This window comes from Salvelinus alpinus, chromosome 9 (genome assembly GCF_045679555.1).
Source record: "Salvelinus alpinus chromosome 9, SLU_Salpinus.1, whole genome shotgun sequence".
Taxonomy (NCBI): Eukaryota; Metazoa; Chordata; class Actinopteri; order Salmoniformes; family Salmonidae; genus Salvelinus; species Salvelinus alpinus.
The window spans coordinates 70,427,564-70,444,906 of NC_092094.1; the positions used below are offsets into that span (position 1 = coordinate 70,427,564).

A 17,343-nucleotide genomic window follows, 5' to 3' on the forward strand; every position below is an offset into this window, starting at 1 on the left:
GATGCAGAGTAGGTGAACGGATGATCTCCGCATGTGTGGTTCCCACCGTGAAACATAGAGAAGGTGTGATGGTGCTTTGCTGGTGACACTGTCAGTGATTCATTTAGAATTCAAGGGACACTTAACCAGCATGGCTACCAAAGCATTCTGCAGCGATACGACATCCCATCTGGTTTGCGCTTAGTGGGACTATAATTTGTTTTTCAACATGACAATGACCCAACACACCTCCAAGCTGTGTAAGGGCTATTTGACCAAGAAGGAGTGATGGAGTGCTGCATCGGAGTGCTACATCAGATGACCTGGCCTCCACAATCACCCAACCTCAACCCAATTGAGTGGTTTTTGGGATGAGTTGGACTGCAGAGTGAAGGAAAAGCAGCCAACAAGTACTCAGCATGTGGGAACTCCTTCAAGACTGTTGGAAAAATGTTTCAGGTGAAGCTGGTTGAGAGAATGTCAGGAGTGTGCAAAGTTGTCCTCAAGGACAAGAAGAATCTCAAATACATTTAAATATTTGTTCAGTAATTTTTTGGTTACTACATGATTCCATATGTGATATTTCATAGTTTTGTTGTCTTCCCTATTATTCTACAATGTAGAAAGTAGTAAAAAAATAAAATAAAAAAGGTCCCTGCACTGTCAAGTGAGGGACTTTATACACTGCTCAAAAAAATAAAGGGAACACTAAAATAACACATCCTAGATCTGAATGAATGAAATATTCTTATTAAATACTTTTTTCTTTACATAGTTGACAACAAAATCACACAAAACATTATCAATGGAAATCAAATTTATCAACCCATGTAGGTCTGGATTTGGAGTCACACTCAAAATTAAAGTGGAAAACCACACTACAGGCTGATCCAACTTTGATGTAATGTCCTTAAAACAAGTCAAAATGAGGCTCAGTAGTGTGTGTGGCCTCCACGTGCCTGTATGACCTCCCTACAACGCCTGGGCATGCTCCTGATGAGGTGGCGGATGGTCTCCTGAGGGATCTCCTCCCAGACCTTGACTAAAGCATCCGCCAACTCCTGGACAGTCTGTGGTGCAACGTGGCTTTGGTGGATGGAGCGAGACATGATGTCCCAGATGTGCTCAATTGGATTCAGGTCTGGGGAACGGGCGGGCCAGTCCATAGCATCAATGCCTTCCTCTTGCAGGAACTGCTGACACACTCCAGCCACATGAGGTCTAGCATTGTCTTGCATTAGGAGGAACCCAGGGCCAACCGCACCAGCATATGGTCTCACAAGGGGTCTGAGGATCTCATCTCAGTACCTAATGGCAGTCAGGCTACCTCTGGCGAGCACATGGAGGGCTGTGCGGCCCCCCCAAAGAAATGCCACCCCACACCATGACTGACCCACCGCCAAACCGGTCATGCTGGAGGATGTTGCAGGCAGCAGAACGTTCTCCACGGCGTCTCCAGACTCTGTCACGTCTGTCACATGTGCTCAGTGTGAACCTGCTTTCATCTGTGAAGAGCACAGGGCGCCAGTGGCGAATTTGCCAATCTTGGTGTTCTCTGGCAAATGCCAAACGTCCTGCACGGTGTTGGGCTGTAAGCACAACCCCCACCTGTGGACGTCGGGCCCTCATACCACCCTCATGGAGTCTGTTTCTGACCGTTTGAGCAGACACATGCACATTTGTGGCCTGCTGGAGGTCATTTTGCAGGGCTCTGGCAGTGCTCCTCCTTGCACAAAGGCGGAGGTAGCGGTCCTGCTGCTGGGTTGTTGCCCTCCTACGGCCTCCTCCACGTCTCCTGATGTATTGGCCTGTCTCCTGGTAGCGCCTCCATGCTCTGGAGACTACGCTGACAGACACAGCAAACCTTCTTGCCACAGCTCGCATTGATGTGCCATCCTGGATGAGCTGCACTACCTGAGCCACTTGTGTGGGTTGTAGACTCCGTCTCATGCTACCACTAGAGTGAAAGCACCGCCAGCATTCAAAAGTGACCAAAACATCAGCCAGGAAGCATAGGAACTGAGAAGTGGTCTGTAGTCACCACCTGCAGAACCACTCCTTTATTGGGGGTGTCTTGCTAATTGCCTATAATTTCCACCTGTTGTCTATTCCATTTGCACAACAGCATGTGCAATTTATTGTCAATCAGTGTTGCTTCCTAAGTGGACAGTTGGATTTCACAGAAGTGTGATTGACTTGGAGTTACATTGTGTTGTTTAAGTGTTCCTTTATTTTTTTGAGCAGTGTATATACACAGGTGTGTGCCTTTCCAAATGATGTCCAAATCAATTGAATTTACCACAGGTGGACTCCAATCAAGTTGGAGAAACATCAATGATGATCAACGGAAACAGGAGCTCCATTTTGAGTCTCATAGCAAATGGTCTGCTGAATACTTACGTAAATAAGATGTGTTTTACTTAATACATTTGCAAACAAACATTTCTAAAAAAACGTTTCCGCTTCGTCATTATGTGGTAGCGTGTGTAGATTGATTTGATTTGAAATGCAACAATTTCACACAGTGTTATGTGACTTAAGCAAATTCTTACTCCTGAACTTATTTAGGTTTGCAATAACAAATGGGTTGCATATTTATTGAGGCGAGACATTTTAGCTTTTCATTTATCATTAATTTGTAAACATAAAAAAAAATGTAAATCCACTTTGACATTAATGGGGTATTGCGTGTAGGCCAGTGACAAATACATACAGTTGAAGTCGGAAGTTTACATACACCTTAGCCAAATACATTTCAACTCAGTTTTTCACAATTCCTGACACTTAATCCTAGTAAAAATTCCCCGTCTTAGGTCAGTTAGGATCACCACTTTATTTTAAGAATGTGAAATGTCAGAATAATAGCAGAGAGAATGATTTATTTCAGCTTTTATATCTTTCATCACATTCCAAGTGAGTCAGAAGTTTACATACACTCAATTAGTATTTGGTAGCATTGCCTTTAAATCGTTTTACTTGGGTCAAACGTGTCAGGTACCCTTCCACAAGCTTCCCACTAAGTTGGGTGAATTTTGGCCCATTCCTCCTGACAAAGCTGGTGTAACCGAGTCAGGTTTGTAGTCCTCCTTGCTTGCACACACCTTTTCAGTTCTGCCCACAAAATCTTCTATAGGATTGAGGTCAGGCCTTTGTGATGGCCACTCCAATACCTTGACTTTGTTGTTCTTAAGCCATTTTGCCACAACTTTGAAAGTATGCTTAGGGTCATTGTTCATTTGGAAGACCCATTTGCGACCAAGCTTTAACTTCCTTACTGATGTCTTGAAATGTTGCTTCAATATATCCACATAATTTTCCTTCCTCATGATGCCATCTATTTTGTGAAGTGCACCAGTCCCACCTGCAGCAAAGCACCCCCAAAACATGATGCTGCCATCCCCGTGCTTCACGGTTGGGATGGTGTTCTTCGGCTTGCAAGCCTCCCCCTTTTTCCTCCAAACATAACAATGGTCATTATGGCCAAACAATTCTATTTTTGTTTCATCAGACCACAGGACATTTCTCCAAAAAGTATGATCTTTGTCCCCATGTGCAGTTGCAAACCGTAGTCTGGCTTTTTTATGGCGGTTTTTGAGCAGTGGCTTCTTCCTTGCTGAGCGGCCTTTCAGGTTATGTCGCTATAGGACTCATTTTACTGTGGATATTAGATACTTTTGTACCCGTTTCCTCCAGCATCTTCACAAGGTCCTTTGCTGTTGTTCTGGGATTGATTTGCACTTTTCGCACCAAAGTACATGCATCTCTAGGAGACAGAACGCGTCTCCTTCCTGAGCGGTATGAAGGCTGCGTGGTCCCATGGTGTTTATACTTGCGTACTATTGTTTGTACAGATGAATGTGGTACCTTCAGGTGTTTGGAAATTGCTCCCAAGGATGAACCAGACTTGTGGAGGTCTACAAGTTTTTTTGCTGAGGTCTTGGCTGATTTCTTTTGATTTTCCCATGATGTCAAGCAAAGAGGCACGGAGTTTGAAGGTACACCTCCAATAGGCTAATTGACGACATTTGAGTCAATCAGAAGCTTCTAAAGCCATGAAATCATATTATGGAATTTTCCAAGCTGTTTAAAGGCACAGTCAACGTAGTGTATGTAAACTTCTGACCCACTGGAATTGTGATACAGTGAATTATAAGTGTAATAATCTGTCTGTAAACAATTGTTGGAAAAATTACTTGTGTCATGCACAAAGTAGATGTCCTAACCGACTTGCCAAAACTATAGTTTGTTAACAAGAAATTTGTGGAGTGGTTGAAAAACAGGTTAATGGCTCCAACCTAAGTGTATGTAAACATCTGACTTACACTGTGTGTGTGTGTGTGTGTGTGTGTGTGTGTGTGTGTGTGTGTGTGTGTGTGTGTGTGTGTGTGTGTAATATATATATTTGCAAGTTGCAGGGACTTGATTTTTTAATGACTACCTTCTCTGTACCCCACACATACTATTATCTGTAAGGTCCCTCAGTCGAGCAGTGAACTTCAAACACAGATTCAACAAAGACCAGGGAGGTTTTCCAATGCCTAACAAAGAAGAGCACCTATTGGTAGATGGGTAAAAATTCTAAAAACAGACATTGAATATCCCTTTGAACCTGGTGAAGTTATTAACAACACTTAGGATGTATCAATACACCCAGTCACTACAAAGATACAGGCGTCCTTCCTAACTCAGTTGCTGGAAAGGAAGGAAACCACTGAGGGATTTCACCATGAGGCCAATGGTGACTTTAAAACAGTTACAGAGTTTAATGGCTAACCTACTAACCTAATTGACAGGGTGAAAAGGAAGCATGTACAGAATAAAAGTATTATAAATCCTGGATCCTGTTTGCAACAAGACACTAAAGTAATACTGTAAAAAATATGGCAAAGCAATTCACTTTTTGACCTGAATACAAAGTGTTGTGTTTGGGGCAAATCCAATACAACACATTACTGAGTACCACTCTCCATGTTTTCAAGCATATTGGTGGCTGCATCATGTTATGGGCATGCTTGTAATCATTAAGGACTAGGGAGTTCAGGATAAAAAATATCTACAGTATGGCAAAATCCTTGAGGAAAACCTGGTTCAGTCTGCTTTCCACCAGACACTGGGAGATTAATTCACCTTTCAGCAGGACAATAACCTAAAACACAAGGTCAAATCTACACTGGAGTTGCTTAACAAGAAGACATTGAATCTTCCTGAGGGGCAGAGTTACAGTTTTGACTTAAATCTGCTTGAAAATCTATGGAAAGACTTGAAAATGGTTGTCTTGCAATGATCAACAACCAATTTGAAGAATTTTGAACTTAACAAATGGGCAAATGTTGCACAATACAGGTGTGGAAAGCTCTTAGAGACTTACCCAGAAAGACTGTAATCACTGCCAAAGGTGCCTACAACGTATTGACTCAGGGATGTGAATAGTTATGTAAATGAGAGATTTATGTATTTCATTTTCAATAAATGTGCAAACATTTATTAAAACATGTTTTCACTGTCATTATGGGGTATTGTGTGTAGAGGAGTGAGAACATTTAATACATTTTGAATTTAGGCTATAACACAACGAAATGTGGAATAAGTCAAGGGGTATGAATACTTTCTGAAGGAACTGATAGAGTGTGTGTGTACCAGGTACCTGTGTGGAGGACAGCCTTTCCTTTGAGCAGCAGTTTGAGGCACTCTGTTCTGTGGTGCTGGGCGCTGTAGTGTAGAGCAGTGTTCCCCTCTCGAGTCCTCTTCTCTAGACAGCCACTGTTATGCGGGGATAGTTGGAGTCAATTACATGCTTGTAGGCCTATGGCTTTGGTGGCTGGTGTAGGTAAAACACTACTAATGGTCAGAGTGCTGGTGACTAGGGGTCGCAAAATTTTCCAATAATTCCCAGGTTTTCTAGAAATCCTGGTTGTAAATCTCAGTAATCAGGCGGGAATAAGCAGGAAATCCAGAATCCTCCAACCAAGTTCTGTTCAGGATGGTGCAATGTTACAGAATATTCAGGTAGAAATGTGACCAGATCTGCTCTATATCTGAATTTCTATCTGCAACGTTCTAAACATTTCACCTTACTGAATACACCCCTGGGTTGTTTCTGAGCATGTTATTTGCCGTCAAATACTTGCTTCCCCCTTCCTTGTTCTCCAAACTCCTTTTAAAAGCTGTTGAAGGTCTGAAGGAGTGACCTTGGATCCTCTCCTCCAAACCAATGCACTTTGAGAGGAGAAAACGGACTAAGCGCAGATGTGACGGCAGGTAACGTTTTCCAATACAGCCCTCGTGCTACTATGTATAACTGAGATGAAAACATGCCGTAAGTGGTTTACTCCACCAATGGCGCTATCGAATTGGGATCCTTTTCTATAGCTCAATTGGTTTCTACGTTGTCAAGTGGGCAATCGCGCGTGCTAGCAAGGCAGAGGGCCCTGGGTTCGAGCCGTGGTACGGACAGGTTCCCCTGAGGGGGAGGAAACAGAGACTGCTACGCTAGCACACTGACGTCAGTTCCATATGTATTGAGAGCCCTGGGGGACTCACTCACCTGTTCTGAATGAGGAAGTCCACCAGGGATAGAGAACTCCTGTCCTCCAGCCTGACAGCCAAGTGAAGAGCCGTCTCTCTCAGATCCTAGACGAGACAAACTCATTAGGCACTGTCCACCCACTGTGTGTATGTGTGACAATGAGCGTAAAACAGGGTGTGGTGCTCCGCTCAGCACTCTGAACCAAAAAGCAGAAATAATAAATTAGACCCTGCCAACACACACACGCAAAATGTGTGGATGTCAGTGCTATTGCACACCTTTCCTGAGTGGAAAACAGCAGATGGGCAAATTTGATAAAAGACAGGAGAGGGAACGTAACATTGTAACAAGAGAAGAGAGGAGATGACAAGATGAAGGGGTGAAAGATCGGAGAGCGATAGATTGATTACAGAGAGAAAAGGGAGTGGTAGACTAACCACCCACTCAGATACTTCATACAGAAACAGAGGCATTTACCACAAAAACATAGGGACATTAATGCTATTACGTGTAGAATAATTGGAGTCTATTTTGGGACATTGCCTCCACAGCAGTCTTCTGAGAAAACCAGCCAGCCATAGAACACCGTAAGAGTCAACTGGGTGAATCAAGCCCATAGAGGAATGTTGTTAAATGGAGCCTTCCAGCGTAAGCTAGTTGTTTAAATCATATAGGAGGAAGACCAGCTGCCTTTTGAGTTATTTCACAGCTCTTTACATTAGAAACAGCATCCTAATGATGCCCGCCAGGGCACACACTTCAAAGCATCCACTGGGAAGTCATCTTCAGAACTTCGTACTTGATCCTACATGTTATATGCGGTGTTTATGTTTATACTCTGTTTGTCTACCTGTCTGTCCAACTTCCTATCCTCCTACGTCTCCTATAACAGTACCTGTCCTTCAGGCTGTGCTAGCGGTTTGGCCAGGTCCTCTCCCTGGGCGTATAACTGCAGCAGGGCGGTGAGGTCCCGGCTCCTCACGGCATCATACACACGCCACGGCTCACCCTCCTCCCTGTCCCTGCGCAGCACGTAGCGCCGCTCGGCATACTTAGCCACAATGTACTCCTTCCTGGCATTCCTAGTTTCACCATGGGACACACACACAGAGCCATAGGTATTCAGAAACTGGCACACTCTCCAATGAGAACATGACTGCAGCACAAGGCCTTATAACGAACTCACATGTCACTCTGGGGTAGAGGTTTGATGGAATCATTGGGAAGACTGGCCTCCATGATGTCATTGAACCGTGTGTTGCCTATACTGACCGCCAGCTGTGGACAGAGACAGAAGCAGACAGACCGAGAAGGGAGGAGTTAGAGGTATGCATACGTGTCATTTATACGCATGGCGGGTTCAGAAGTACAACTGACCAGCTAGCGAACCTGGGTTGTCGTCACAACTTAAGACTGTGTTAGCCGGCTGAGCTTAGATGATCTCTAGAGGTCACAGAACTACCTCCACGACAGAAGCTCTCGTTGAAGTCTAGAACTCATGTGTGTGTGTGTGTGTGTGTGTGTGTGTGTGTGTTTGTGTGTGTGTTACCAGTAGTTCTGAGGTGCTTAGCATGTCCAGTGTGAGGGACTGGATCCTGGAGTAATGGACTCCCAACTCCCTGTGGATCCCAGAACACTCTATGCACGTCAGGATGCCCAGGTTAGTGGAGAGCCAGGTAGGATCTGTGAACACGAGGAATGGAGTCAGTGCATTCAAATACTGGGATTGTCATGCTGTTACTCAATGCACACAGAAACTCTGATGCTACGAGCAAAACTGTGTTTAAAATGGCCGCCCACATTTAGTAAAACATTTAGTAAAGCTTCACATTTTTGTCAGGGACGGCATAGGCATTAGCGTGCACAAATGTGTCTCTGTATTAAAAGTAGGAGAAGATAATATACAGTGGACTGTATACTATTTAGGTCCAGGAGTTTTTCCTGATCATGAGGCCTGACCAGAAAATAACTCTTGGCCCTTGGTATAGTCTCTAATTGGACCCAAAACCTCTGGCACTATACCCTCTTTTTAAGTCTCTCTCTGGCCATGGCCTGTACCCTGGCCTTTCTTCCCCTCCAGTCTCACCGTGGGCTCCACAGTCGGCGCAGGCCTCGTTGCCGGGCATGCGTCTGAGTTCGGTGATGACGGCCCTGGCCAGCTCTTGCAGCCCGGAGTCCTGGAACTGCAGCTGGTCGCCGCCCAACGCTGTGTTCAGGGCTTCCTCCTTACTGTTCTGCAGCACTGACACCCAACTGTAGGGGGAGGGAGAGAGGAAGACAGACACACACACAGATGCACAGAGACACGCGCAGACAGAGGGAGACAGACAGAAGGGGTTAAACAATGCAATGTAGATTTATACAATATGTATTGTCATACAAGTTATTATTTTTGGATACATCTTTTTGTTTTTATGGAACTACATCTACATTTGAAATGTTTATTTAATGGAAGTACTTTAATGTAACCAAATGCACTTCAAAAGCACCCACATCAGCTGCGTGTCTAACACAAGTATAGAATTATACTGTACCACAGCTATAAGCTTGGCACGTTTACACAGCAGTAAACCCCATTCGGGGCTCTTCTTTCTCATCTCCCCCCCCTCCTTTTTCTTGCTTTCGTTTCAGCCAAACCTCCCTCCAGATGAAAGGCAGAATCTGAAGCCCACACAGAGGAGTGGAGAGAAACCCCCCTACTGGCTCTTCGGGCTCCAGAGGTCCCCACCCCAAACCAGCTGGGCTCGCTCTTTCTTTATCCTTCTCTTTTTATCGCTCTCTGACAGCCCTATTCTCTCGATACATTGCCCCTCCCTCTCACTTGGATTCTGTGTGTCTCAAATTACACTCTCTCTTTCTGAAGGTTTCTGTCATCTGCTTTCTGTAACTTCACTATCCGTTTCTTTCCCCCTCTCAATTTAACTCATTTTTCTCTTTCTGAAAGAAACATTGTATCCGTTTCTCTCAATGTCCCTCTAATGTAACTGTATCCTTCTACGTTGTATCTGTCTCTCTGAAAGAAATAATATATATCTATCCATCTCTCACTCTTTTTTGTTTTGTTTGAATGGCTCAATCATGGAACAATGCTCGTTTAGAATATGAGGGACTCCAGTGCTGTGCTTACATCATGCATTCCTGCTCGTCCTCGGCTTGGAAATGGTAGGTCCGATTGCCTGGAGAGGAGAGACAGAGGAAAGATGGGTGTGAACGTAGAGGGAGAGGAGAGATGAAAGGAGAGCTAGAGCTAGAGAGAGTGCAGGAGGCTACATACCAAGGGATATATTACAGGGGGAAAACCTGATCCACAGAGAGAGAGAGAGAAACCGTGGAGGGAGACCCGCCTCGCTGCACCTGCTTTCCAACGCCGATACCGATTATTGGAGGGCCAAAAAAAGCCGATGCTCACAAAAGTGAGTACACCCCTCACATTTTTGTATATATATTTGAGTATATCTTTTCATGTGACAACACTGAAGAAATGACACTTTGCTACAATGTAAAGTAGTGAGTGTACAGCTTGTATAACAGTGTAAATTTGCTGTCCCCTCAAAATAACTCAACACACAGCCATTAATGTCTAAACCTCTGGCAACAAAAGTGAGTACACCCCTAAGTGAAAATGTCCAAATTGGGCCCAAGTGACACAATTTCCCTATTTTAAAAAAACTATATGTCAGCAGGCAATATTAACTAAATATACAGGTTTAAAAATATATACTTGTGTATTGATTTTAAGAAAGGCATTGATGTTTATGGTTAGGTACACATTAGTGCAACGACAGGGCTTTTTTCGCGAATGCGCTTGTTAAATCACCTGTTTTGGCGAAGTAGGCTGTGATTCAATGATAAATTAACAGGCACCGCATTGATTATATGCAACGCAGGACAAGCTAGATAAACTAGTAATATCAACCATGTGTAGTTAACTAGTGATTATGTTAAGATCGATTGTTTTTTTATAAGATAAGTTTAATGCTAGCTAGCACCTTACCGTGGCTCCTTGCTGAAGTCGCATAAACAGGTAGTCAGCCTGCCACGCAGTCTCCTCGTGGAGTGCAATGTAATCGGCCATAATCGGTGTCCAAAATGCCGATTACCGATTCTTATGAAAACTTGAAAATCGGCCCTAATTAAATCGTCCATTCCAATAAATCGGTCGACCTCTAATACACACGGGTTTCGACAAAGAAACGCACACCTATATGCAAACACACACACACAGGTACATATGCACACGCACAAACTGCAACATTACAAATTAATCCCATTAGGCATTACTGCAATTCGTTCCAAGGGTATAAAACATAACTGGTGATAACTTATAACTATAAACATTGGGTTAAGGTCCATCCAGTTGCATGGAATTACATTTTTTGTTTAGCAACTTCAGCAACAAAAGTTTTTTTTACACGTGTACAGCTCAGCCCATAGGTATGTGGACAGAGGTGAGGGGTCAGGGGTGAGAGGTCAGGGAGGGGTGAACCTACGTGTGACCAGGTCAAAGGTCCTTCTCTCCTCGGGGTTGGGGCGCACCTGACAGGTCAGAAGGTTGAGCTTAGCCGGTGGTCGGTTTATCTGTGGAACCAACGACACTGGGGTCAATTTCTCACTCTAGGGTCGACCAGAACCGTACCGGCTCAGATATGGTATTTTCCAGCATGGTTCCAACACCTATGGTACATGCAGGGCAGCCCAGTACAGCTTGGCTTAACTCAGCTTGGCCCTCTACATAAAAATGCCATCGAGATAGAATTCCTTGAGAAATCCACAAGAAAGGGGACGTGAAAAAGTCCAGAGAAGAGTCCTACTTGATACCAGACTGAAAAGCTATTGAGGGGTATATTTCGAGGGCATCAGAAATCTGTTACCTGATTTAAAAAGTTACAGGTGGTCAGGTATACAGTAGTTGGAGGATTACTTTTGGCAGTGAGCTTTACTGTATGGTTTATGGGGTACAGGAAATGAGACGGTGAGAGATGTTGGTTGCGTCCCAAATGGTACCCTATATGGTGCCCTGGTCAAAAGTAGTGCATTATATAGGGAATATGGTGCCATTTGAGACGTAGCCATTGTCGAGTCTCACCGTGCTGTGGGAGATGGTCAGACAGCCGTACTTGACTCCGCACTTCCTCTTCTGCCACACCTTCCGAATCCTGTAGGAGATGCAGAGAAGGAGAGCGAGGAGGAGGGAGAGAGCGAGAGACACAGACCACAGTCTTAGTCAGGCATAACTTACTGTATATCTACCATCAAGCTCACTCATCTGTTGGAATACAAGTTTCCCAACTGATTCATTCCCCCCCCCCCCCCCCAATGTTATTACACTAATCTAACGCTCTGAGAACAAGGAGAGAACAGGGGAGAGAGGGGCAAGAATAGAGACATAGGCCTGCTTTTGGACTTCCAGACTTCCTTGCTCTCCCTCCTCTATCGCTCCCCCCCCCTTTCTCTCTCTGCATGACATGGCTTAGCTAGAGGAGCTGGATCCACTCATCCGGCCAGGCCTCTCAGCCTAGATCCAAACCCCAGAATAATGGAGACCAGCTGAGGCTGACATGGCACGGTGATTCCCAGCCTCTCCATCTCAATGTCACGCTCCACACGGCTACATACCCCTTATTAAATGACAGCTTGGCATCCTCTCAACCAGCTTCATGAGGTAGTCACCTGGAATGCATTTCAATTAACAGGTGTGCTTAAAAGTTAATTTGTGGAATTTCTTTCCTTCTTAATGCCAATCAGAAGACAGCCCTATTTGGTAAAAGACCAAGTCCATAATATGGCAAGAACAGCTCAAATAAGCAAAAAAGAAACGACAGTCCATCATTTCTTTAAGACATGGTACGTGGACTTGGAGCCTCGTTGTCAGTGTATATACATTGTCAGTATATTTATCAGTGACTTGACCTTTTCCACACAGACTCACCCGTCACTCCTCTTCTGTAGGAAGCCTGACTTCTCTGTGCCGTACTTCTTGTTGCCTTGCGGTTGGTGTATGCTGTATCCGTTGCCCGAGTTCTTTCTGTTCAGGTATTCCTATCACAAAACAGTAGTGACTTAGTCCCAGAAAATTGTTTTAGAACAATATTAAAAGCAAGATAGACTACTGTTTATTGAATGACACTGGAACAACAAATAGGTAGCACATTCCTATTGAACAAGCAGAGGTAGTCCCTCTCTGTTTCAGTCCATTTTCTTCCGTTTGGTGCCTAATGAACATGGCCCAGCACAGAATGTGTAGAGGTGTTTGAGTTCTGTAGGGGTGTAAACCATACTTCTTTCCCCTCCACCTGTAGCAGCAGCCTAAGGGAGTCTCGTAGCTGAGAGAGCTGTCTCACTTCCTCATCCTGGTCCTGTCGTACCTACAGCACACAGACGCACACAAAGGACAGATCAGAGTGTTAGCTAAATACAATCTACTGTATCGAATACAAAACACATTGATTTCTGGCGTTGATTGCAGCTTTGGACACAAAACCAACTTTTTCCCAGAAAATAGTGGCTGTGGGATGGGATGTTTTGTTGACATGGCCTCAAGCAATGGGTGTGGACAGCTATAAAACCAAGTTTTTCATAACGTTGCAAAATAAAGTGTAACGGTGCTAGAACAATAGAACACTCTATGGTTTCTGGGGCCCTATCTTAGTCTGATCCCAGATCCGTTTGTGCCGCCTTGCCAACTCCTACACCGCACAAACCACCAGGCTAGCCTAGTACCACCCCTATCTGCCTGTCGCATTAATGAATCATGAAAAAGGCCAAACCAGTATATTTTCATAATACTTCCTTGAACATGAGAAATAGCGAGCCTGAGCTTGGCCCCTTTCAGAACAAGAATCACCGATACTCATTAAAGTCAAGTGTCCGTTACTAATACTGTGCCTAATGGGCCACTAGACAAAACATCTAGTGGCCCTTTTGAGTACTTCAGATTATCACAGGTGTCTGTAATAAACTCACACAGAGGGCCAGAGATTATCACGTGTAAAATATATGACAATTAAATAAGATCTTTTTTTTAAATTAAAAATAGAATAACAGCTTTAAAACATCCTAAATATAAACCAACTTAGTGAATACAATGTGTGTTTAATATGAGTGTTTCAGCAAGAAATATCCTTTATATTTACACACCGATTTATTTTACTATGTCAAAATGTATTAGTTGTCAATGATCAATGGTGGCAGTTGTGAAAAAAGCCAAAAGTTGGAAGAGTTGCAGAGCTGCAATATGTAACTTTTTGGGCGACCTGACCAAATTCACTTAGAAATGTGTGTTATAGATCTGTCATTATCATTGAAAGCAAGTCTAAGAAGCGCCATTTCTATGATTCCCGTTCTTAAGTTTAACTTTCGGTTTTGTACACCAGCTGAAAATACAATATTTTTGGTTATGGAAAATAGATTTCACAGCGGTTTGATGGTACAATGATTCTCTACAATATATTTGCTTGTTTTGTCAAACTGAAATTAGGCAAACTATTATAATTTTAGCAACCAGGAAATGGCAGCGCGATTTCTGCATAGTGCATCTTTAATTGAAAATTATGTAATTGTTGAATAGATCATTTTTTCATTAATTAGGCCATTTTCTCTTGAACCATATGGTCTATCTACTAGACATAGAAATAAGAACACAGATAAAGTAATACTATATGAATACATTTTTAAAAAGTTATTCAAGTATAAATTACCAAAGTTATGATAGACTGCCATAGATTTACTGTTAATTACCAAAATGAATGAGGATTCCGGTAACTTTGGTAAATTACCGGTAGCTTTGCAACCCTATGGCAGAGAGAGGGAGACCGAGAGGGAGAAAGAGACAGCCAACACACATGCGAGAGAGTTAACCTTAGCTTAGATAAGCAAATCTAGGTCATTAGGCCTACCAGGCTCTCCACCGTACATATTCAGCTATCATTTCCACATTACTGTCAGGTAACCTAGTTTGATGGTGGGGGAGGGGGTAAAGGATTTGGAAACCTGTCTGGGTGGTTATAGTGGAAGGGGAGTGTGCTTCCAATGCAATTGGGAATTGCATCAAATAGCAGCCTGTGGGTTGGGAAAGTCTGGGAGGAGAGAGAGGAGGTCGAGGGTTAAGAGGGTTGGTTGTTAGAGGAATTTGACTGTAGCTTACGCAACTGTTGTCTGTCTATGAGATTTAGTTGTCTGCTAGCGATGTGTTCTGTTATTGTGTCTGGGCTTCCGTAGGCAGTTGGAAATCTGTGGGGGGGGGGGGGGGGGGGGTTGTTTATGTACGTGCTTGCGTGAGCATCAGACAGCCTGCTAGACACACACGGAGATTAGCCCTAAAACCTAACCTTCCACTAACCCCATTCGAAACAGACAAGGGTCTCACCGTTTCAGATTCAAAAGTTCCATGGCTATGACTAAGTTTGAAATATTTCAACCTTCAGACAGCGTAACTGCCAAAACAACCACCTGTACAAGCTGTAGTATAATGGTAGTCGCCATAAAAATGTCATCTAGATTACATGTCTAAGGTAGTCACGTGGTAGAGAAGACATGGTTCGTATCATAGTTTCAGAAAGCAGGTCAGCAGTTAGAATAGAATCTGACCTTTGACCCAGACAGAAAATCTGTGGTGACTGACTTGCATTCTAGATAAGATAGCACATTCAAAACAAAGGTGAGGGAAATGCATAGAAATAGATTTACTAGTCAACATACTGGGAAATGTGCCAGCAGTTATTTTTTTACGACTGGCCCTCGATAGGCTTGTGGACATTCCAGTTAAATCCTCTCTTGTGGACTGAGAGACTGACTGAAGTAGACAAAAGGTAGTAACATTCCACTTAAATCCTCTCGTACGGGAAGGCGAAACTGACTGACAAACAGACAAGTAGACAAAACACATAAAATACTTATTACCGTGTGGACAGACGAAGCCAGCTTCTCCACAAAAGGACTAAGGTTCTCGGCAGCTTTTAAGCCGTCCTGGAAGAAACTGAGACGAGACAACAATGCCTTAACACTCAGGTACATGACCCCCAAACACGCACGCAGGCACACAGGTTTTAAGAGCTCCTAGCATACCAAGTCGAACAAACACTACATATGCAACAAATAGTTAAGTACCGTGGCAATAGCTAGTAACAGGAAGACAAAACTGAACAGCCACAACATTTTACACCAGAAGCCAAAGTAACATTCCTGACGTAAACCCTTTGTGGTGCTACTCTGTGTAGTAGCTGGGAAACTCAACAGTAGGTTGCATATGAAAGCCATATGCTTTACCATAAGTCCCTTTGATACTTCCATGCCAAACTGGCTCTGATATTTTCTTTTACACATTATCCTCTCAAGCACAGTTCCACTAACTATATAATAGACTATAACCGGGCCAATGCAGTCCAGCTCAACTTGGTTTGGCATGAAAAAGGGCATGAATGCAGCATAGAAGGAGAACTTACTTGAGCTGGGCCTGGAAGTACTTGATGAGACTCTGGAGCAGGTCTGGACCCTGGCGCACCTTCAGTTCCTGGATCTTTAGCAAGTACTGGACAAACCAGAGGATGTAGCGTTAGTAACCATGGTTACAGAGCTTAGGTTTCAGTCAGTGGTTATAGACCACAATTAAGTTGTGCATCATTTTACTGATTCAAATCAGTCACTCTTTAATCCTGGTTTAGTGTATATTTGAATAGGGCCTGGAGTTTTTCCTGACCTGACTAGGAAAAAGTCCAGGTATTCGTGGTCACGTCATGGTCAGCAAAAATGCTGGACCTTAACATAAACAAGTCTTTCCTCTGTTGAAGACGGTATGGTTTTCAGGACTTAGCCCAAACATGAAATAACAGAACCATTTCAGGGTGTGTTTTCTCCCTGATCCATTTTAACAGTTTGAACTCTGTTGCTTTATAAAAAAAGATTTAAAAAAAAAACAATTTGTAAAGGTAGGAAAAAGCATTTGGAGCCAGCTGTAGGAACTCGCTGCTGCTTGTGGAAGGAATGACTGCAGTCTGCTTCGTCTCTGCTCCATAAAGACTTGTTTAAAGCCATCTGTCTGCGGCTTCATTAGGCAACAAACGAGAGAGGATTTATTTATTTTTAAGACAGAAACAGCGACGTACAACCTTGATTTATCCTATAAGAAATATTTTTTCTGTTGCGTGCCCTGATGAATAGGACCCAGGCGAGAGCCTTGGAGGAAGGGGAATAATTCCCCTCTTCTTCTCCTCCATCCATCTCAGCAGCTGACCTCACAGAGAGAGTGCAACTAAAGAACAAATTCCCCCTACGCTCGTAAAGTGTAACTGCGAGCTACAACCTTGACTGAGCTTAGGAGTCCAATGGTACCGATTCCAAACTGTGCTCCACATTTTACATAGTCTGCCACCCCCACCTTGATCCAAGCTGTGCTGTTCAGGGGAGAAGTTGTCCTTATGCACAGATCTAGGATCCTAATCAACTCAAAATAAGTCATTTTCACCATGATAAAACTGATTCTGATACAAATACAAAAAGGTTTTCTGGTGAGTGTTTTGCATTGGTCTGTGTCAGGTATTGTGAAAGTCCGTTAGGTGCGCGCCTGTAATTGTTATTTGAAGTGGACAAAATAGCATATTTATTGAATTAAGTATTTCAAAAGCCATGGTATATCCTTGTAGGTAACAACATCACAAGGATCAAATGTATAGTAAAGCTTTTTGAATTGTCAAAAATCGGCCTACAAAAAAATGCACACACACACTCAAGTAATCGAGTACTAAGGTCCGTTCGGATATCTGATTAGCCGTGCCCATCCCTAGTGTGTGTGTGTGTGTGTGTGTGTGTGTGTGTGTGTGTGTGTGTGTGTATGCGCGCGCGTT

The 17,343-nt window shown here is 43.5% G+C and overlaps 1 protein-coding gene across 3 annotated transcripts in view; it reads right to left on the minus strand.

Moving 5' to 3' along the window:
* asap3 (ArfGAP with SH3 domain, ankyrin repeat and PH domain 3) overlaps positions 1–17,343 on the minus strand; it is a 52,957-nt gene that overhangs the window by 9,123 nt on the left and 26,491 nt on the right. For all 3 annotated transcript variants that reach the window (XM_071327066.1, XM_071327067.1, XM_071327065.1), the window contains exons 7-19: positions 15,946–16,031; positions 15,404–15,479; positions 12,784–12,870; positions 12,435–12,544; positions 11,592–11,661; positions 10,996–11,083; positions 9,633–9,681; positions 8,592–8,758; positions 8,055–8,188; positions 7,692–7,783; positions 7,401–7,587; positions 6,524–6,609; positions 5,624–5,739 (exon numbers count right to left, since the gene is read on the minus strand). In XM_071327066.1, the coding sequence (XP_071183167.1) occupies positions 5,624–5,739; positions 6,524–6,609; positions 7,401–7,587; positions 7,692–7,783; positions 8,055–8,188; positions 8,592–8,758; positions 9,633–9,681; positions 10,996–11,083; positions 11,592–11,661; positions 12,435–12,544; positions 12,784–12,870; positions 15,404–15,479; positions 15,946–16,031 (1,348 nt within the window). The remainder of the gene's footprint in view (positions 1–5,623; positions 5,740–6,523; positions 6,610–7,400; positions 7,588–7,691; positions 7,784–8,054; positions 8,189–8,591; positions 8,759–9,632; positions 9,682–10,995; positions 11,084–11,591; positions 11,662–12,434; positions 12,545–12,783; positions 12,871–15,403; positions 15,480–15,945; positions 16,032–17,343) is intronic.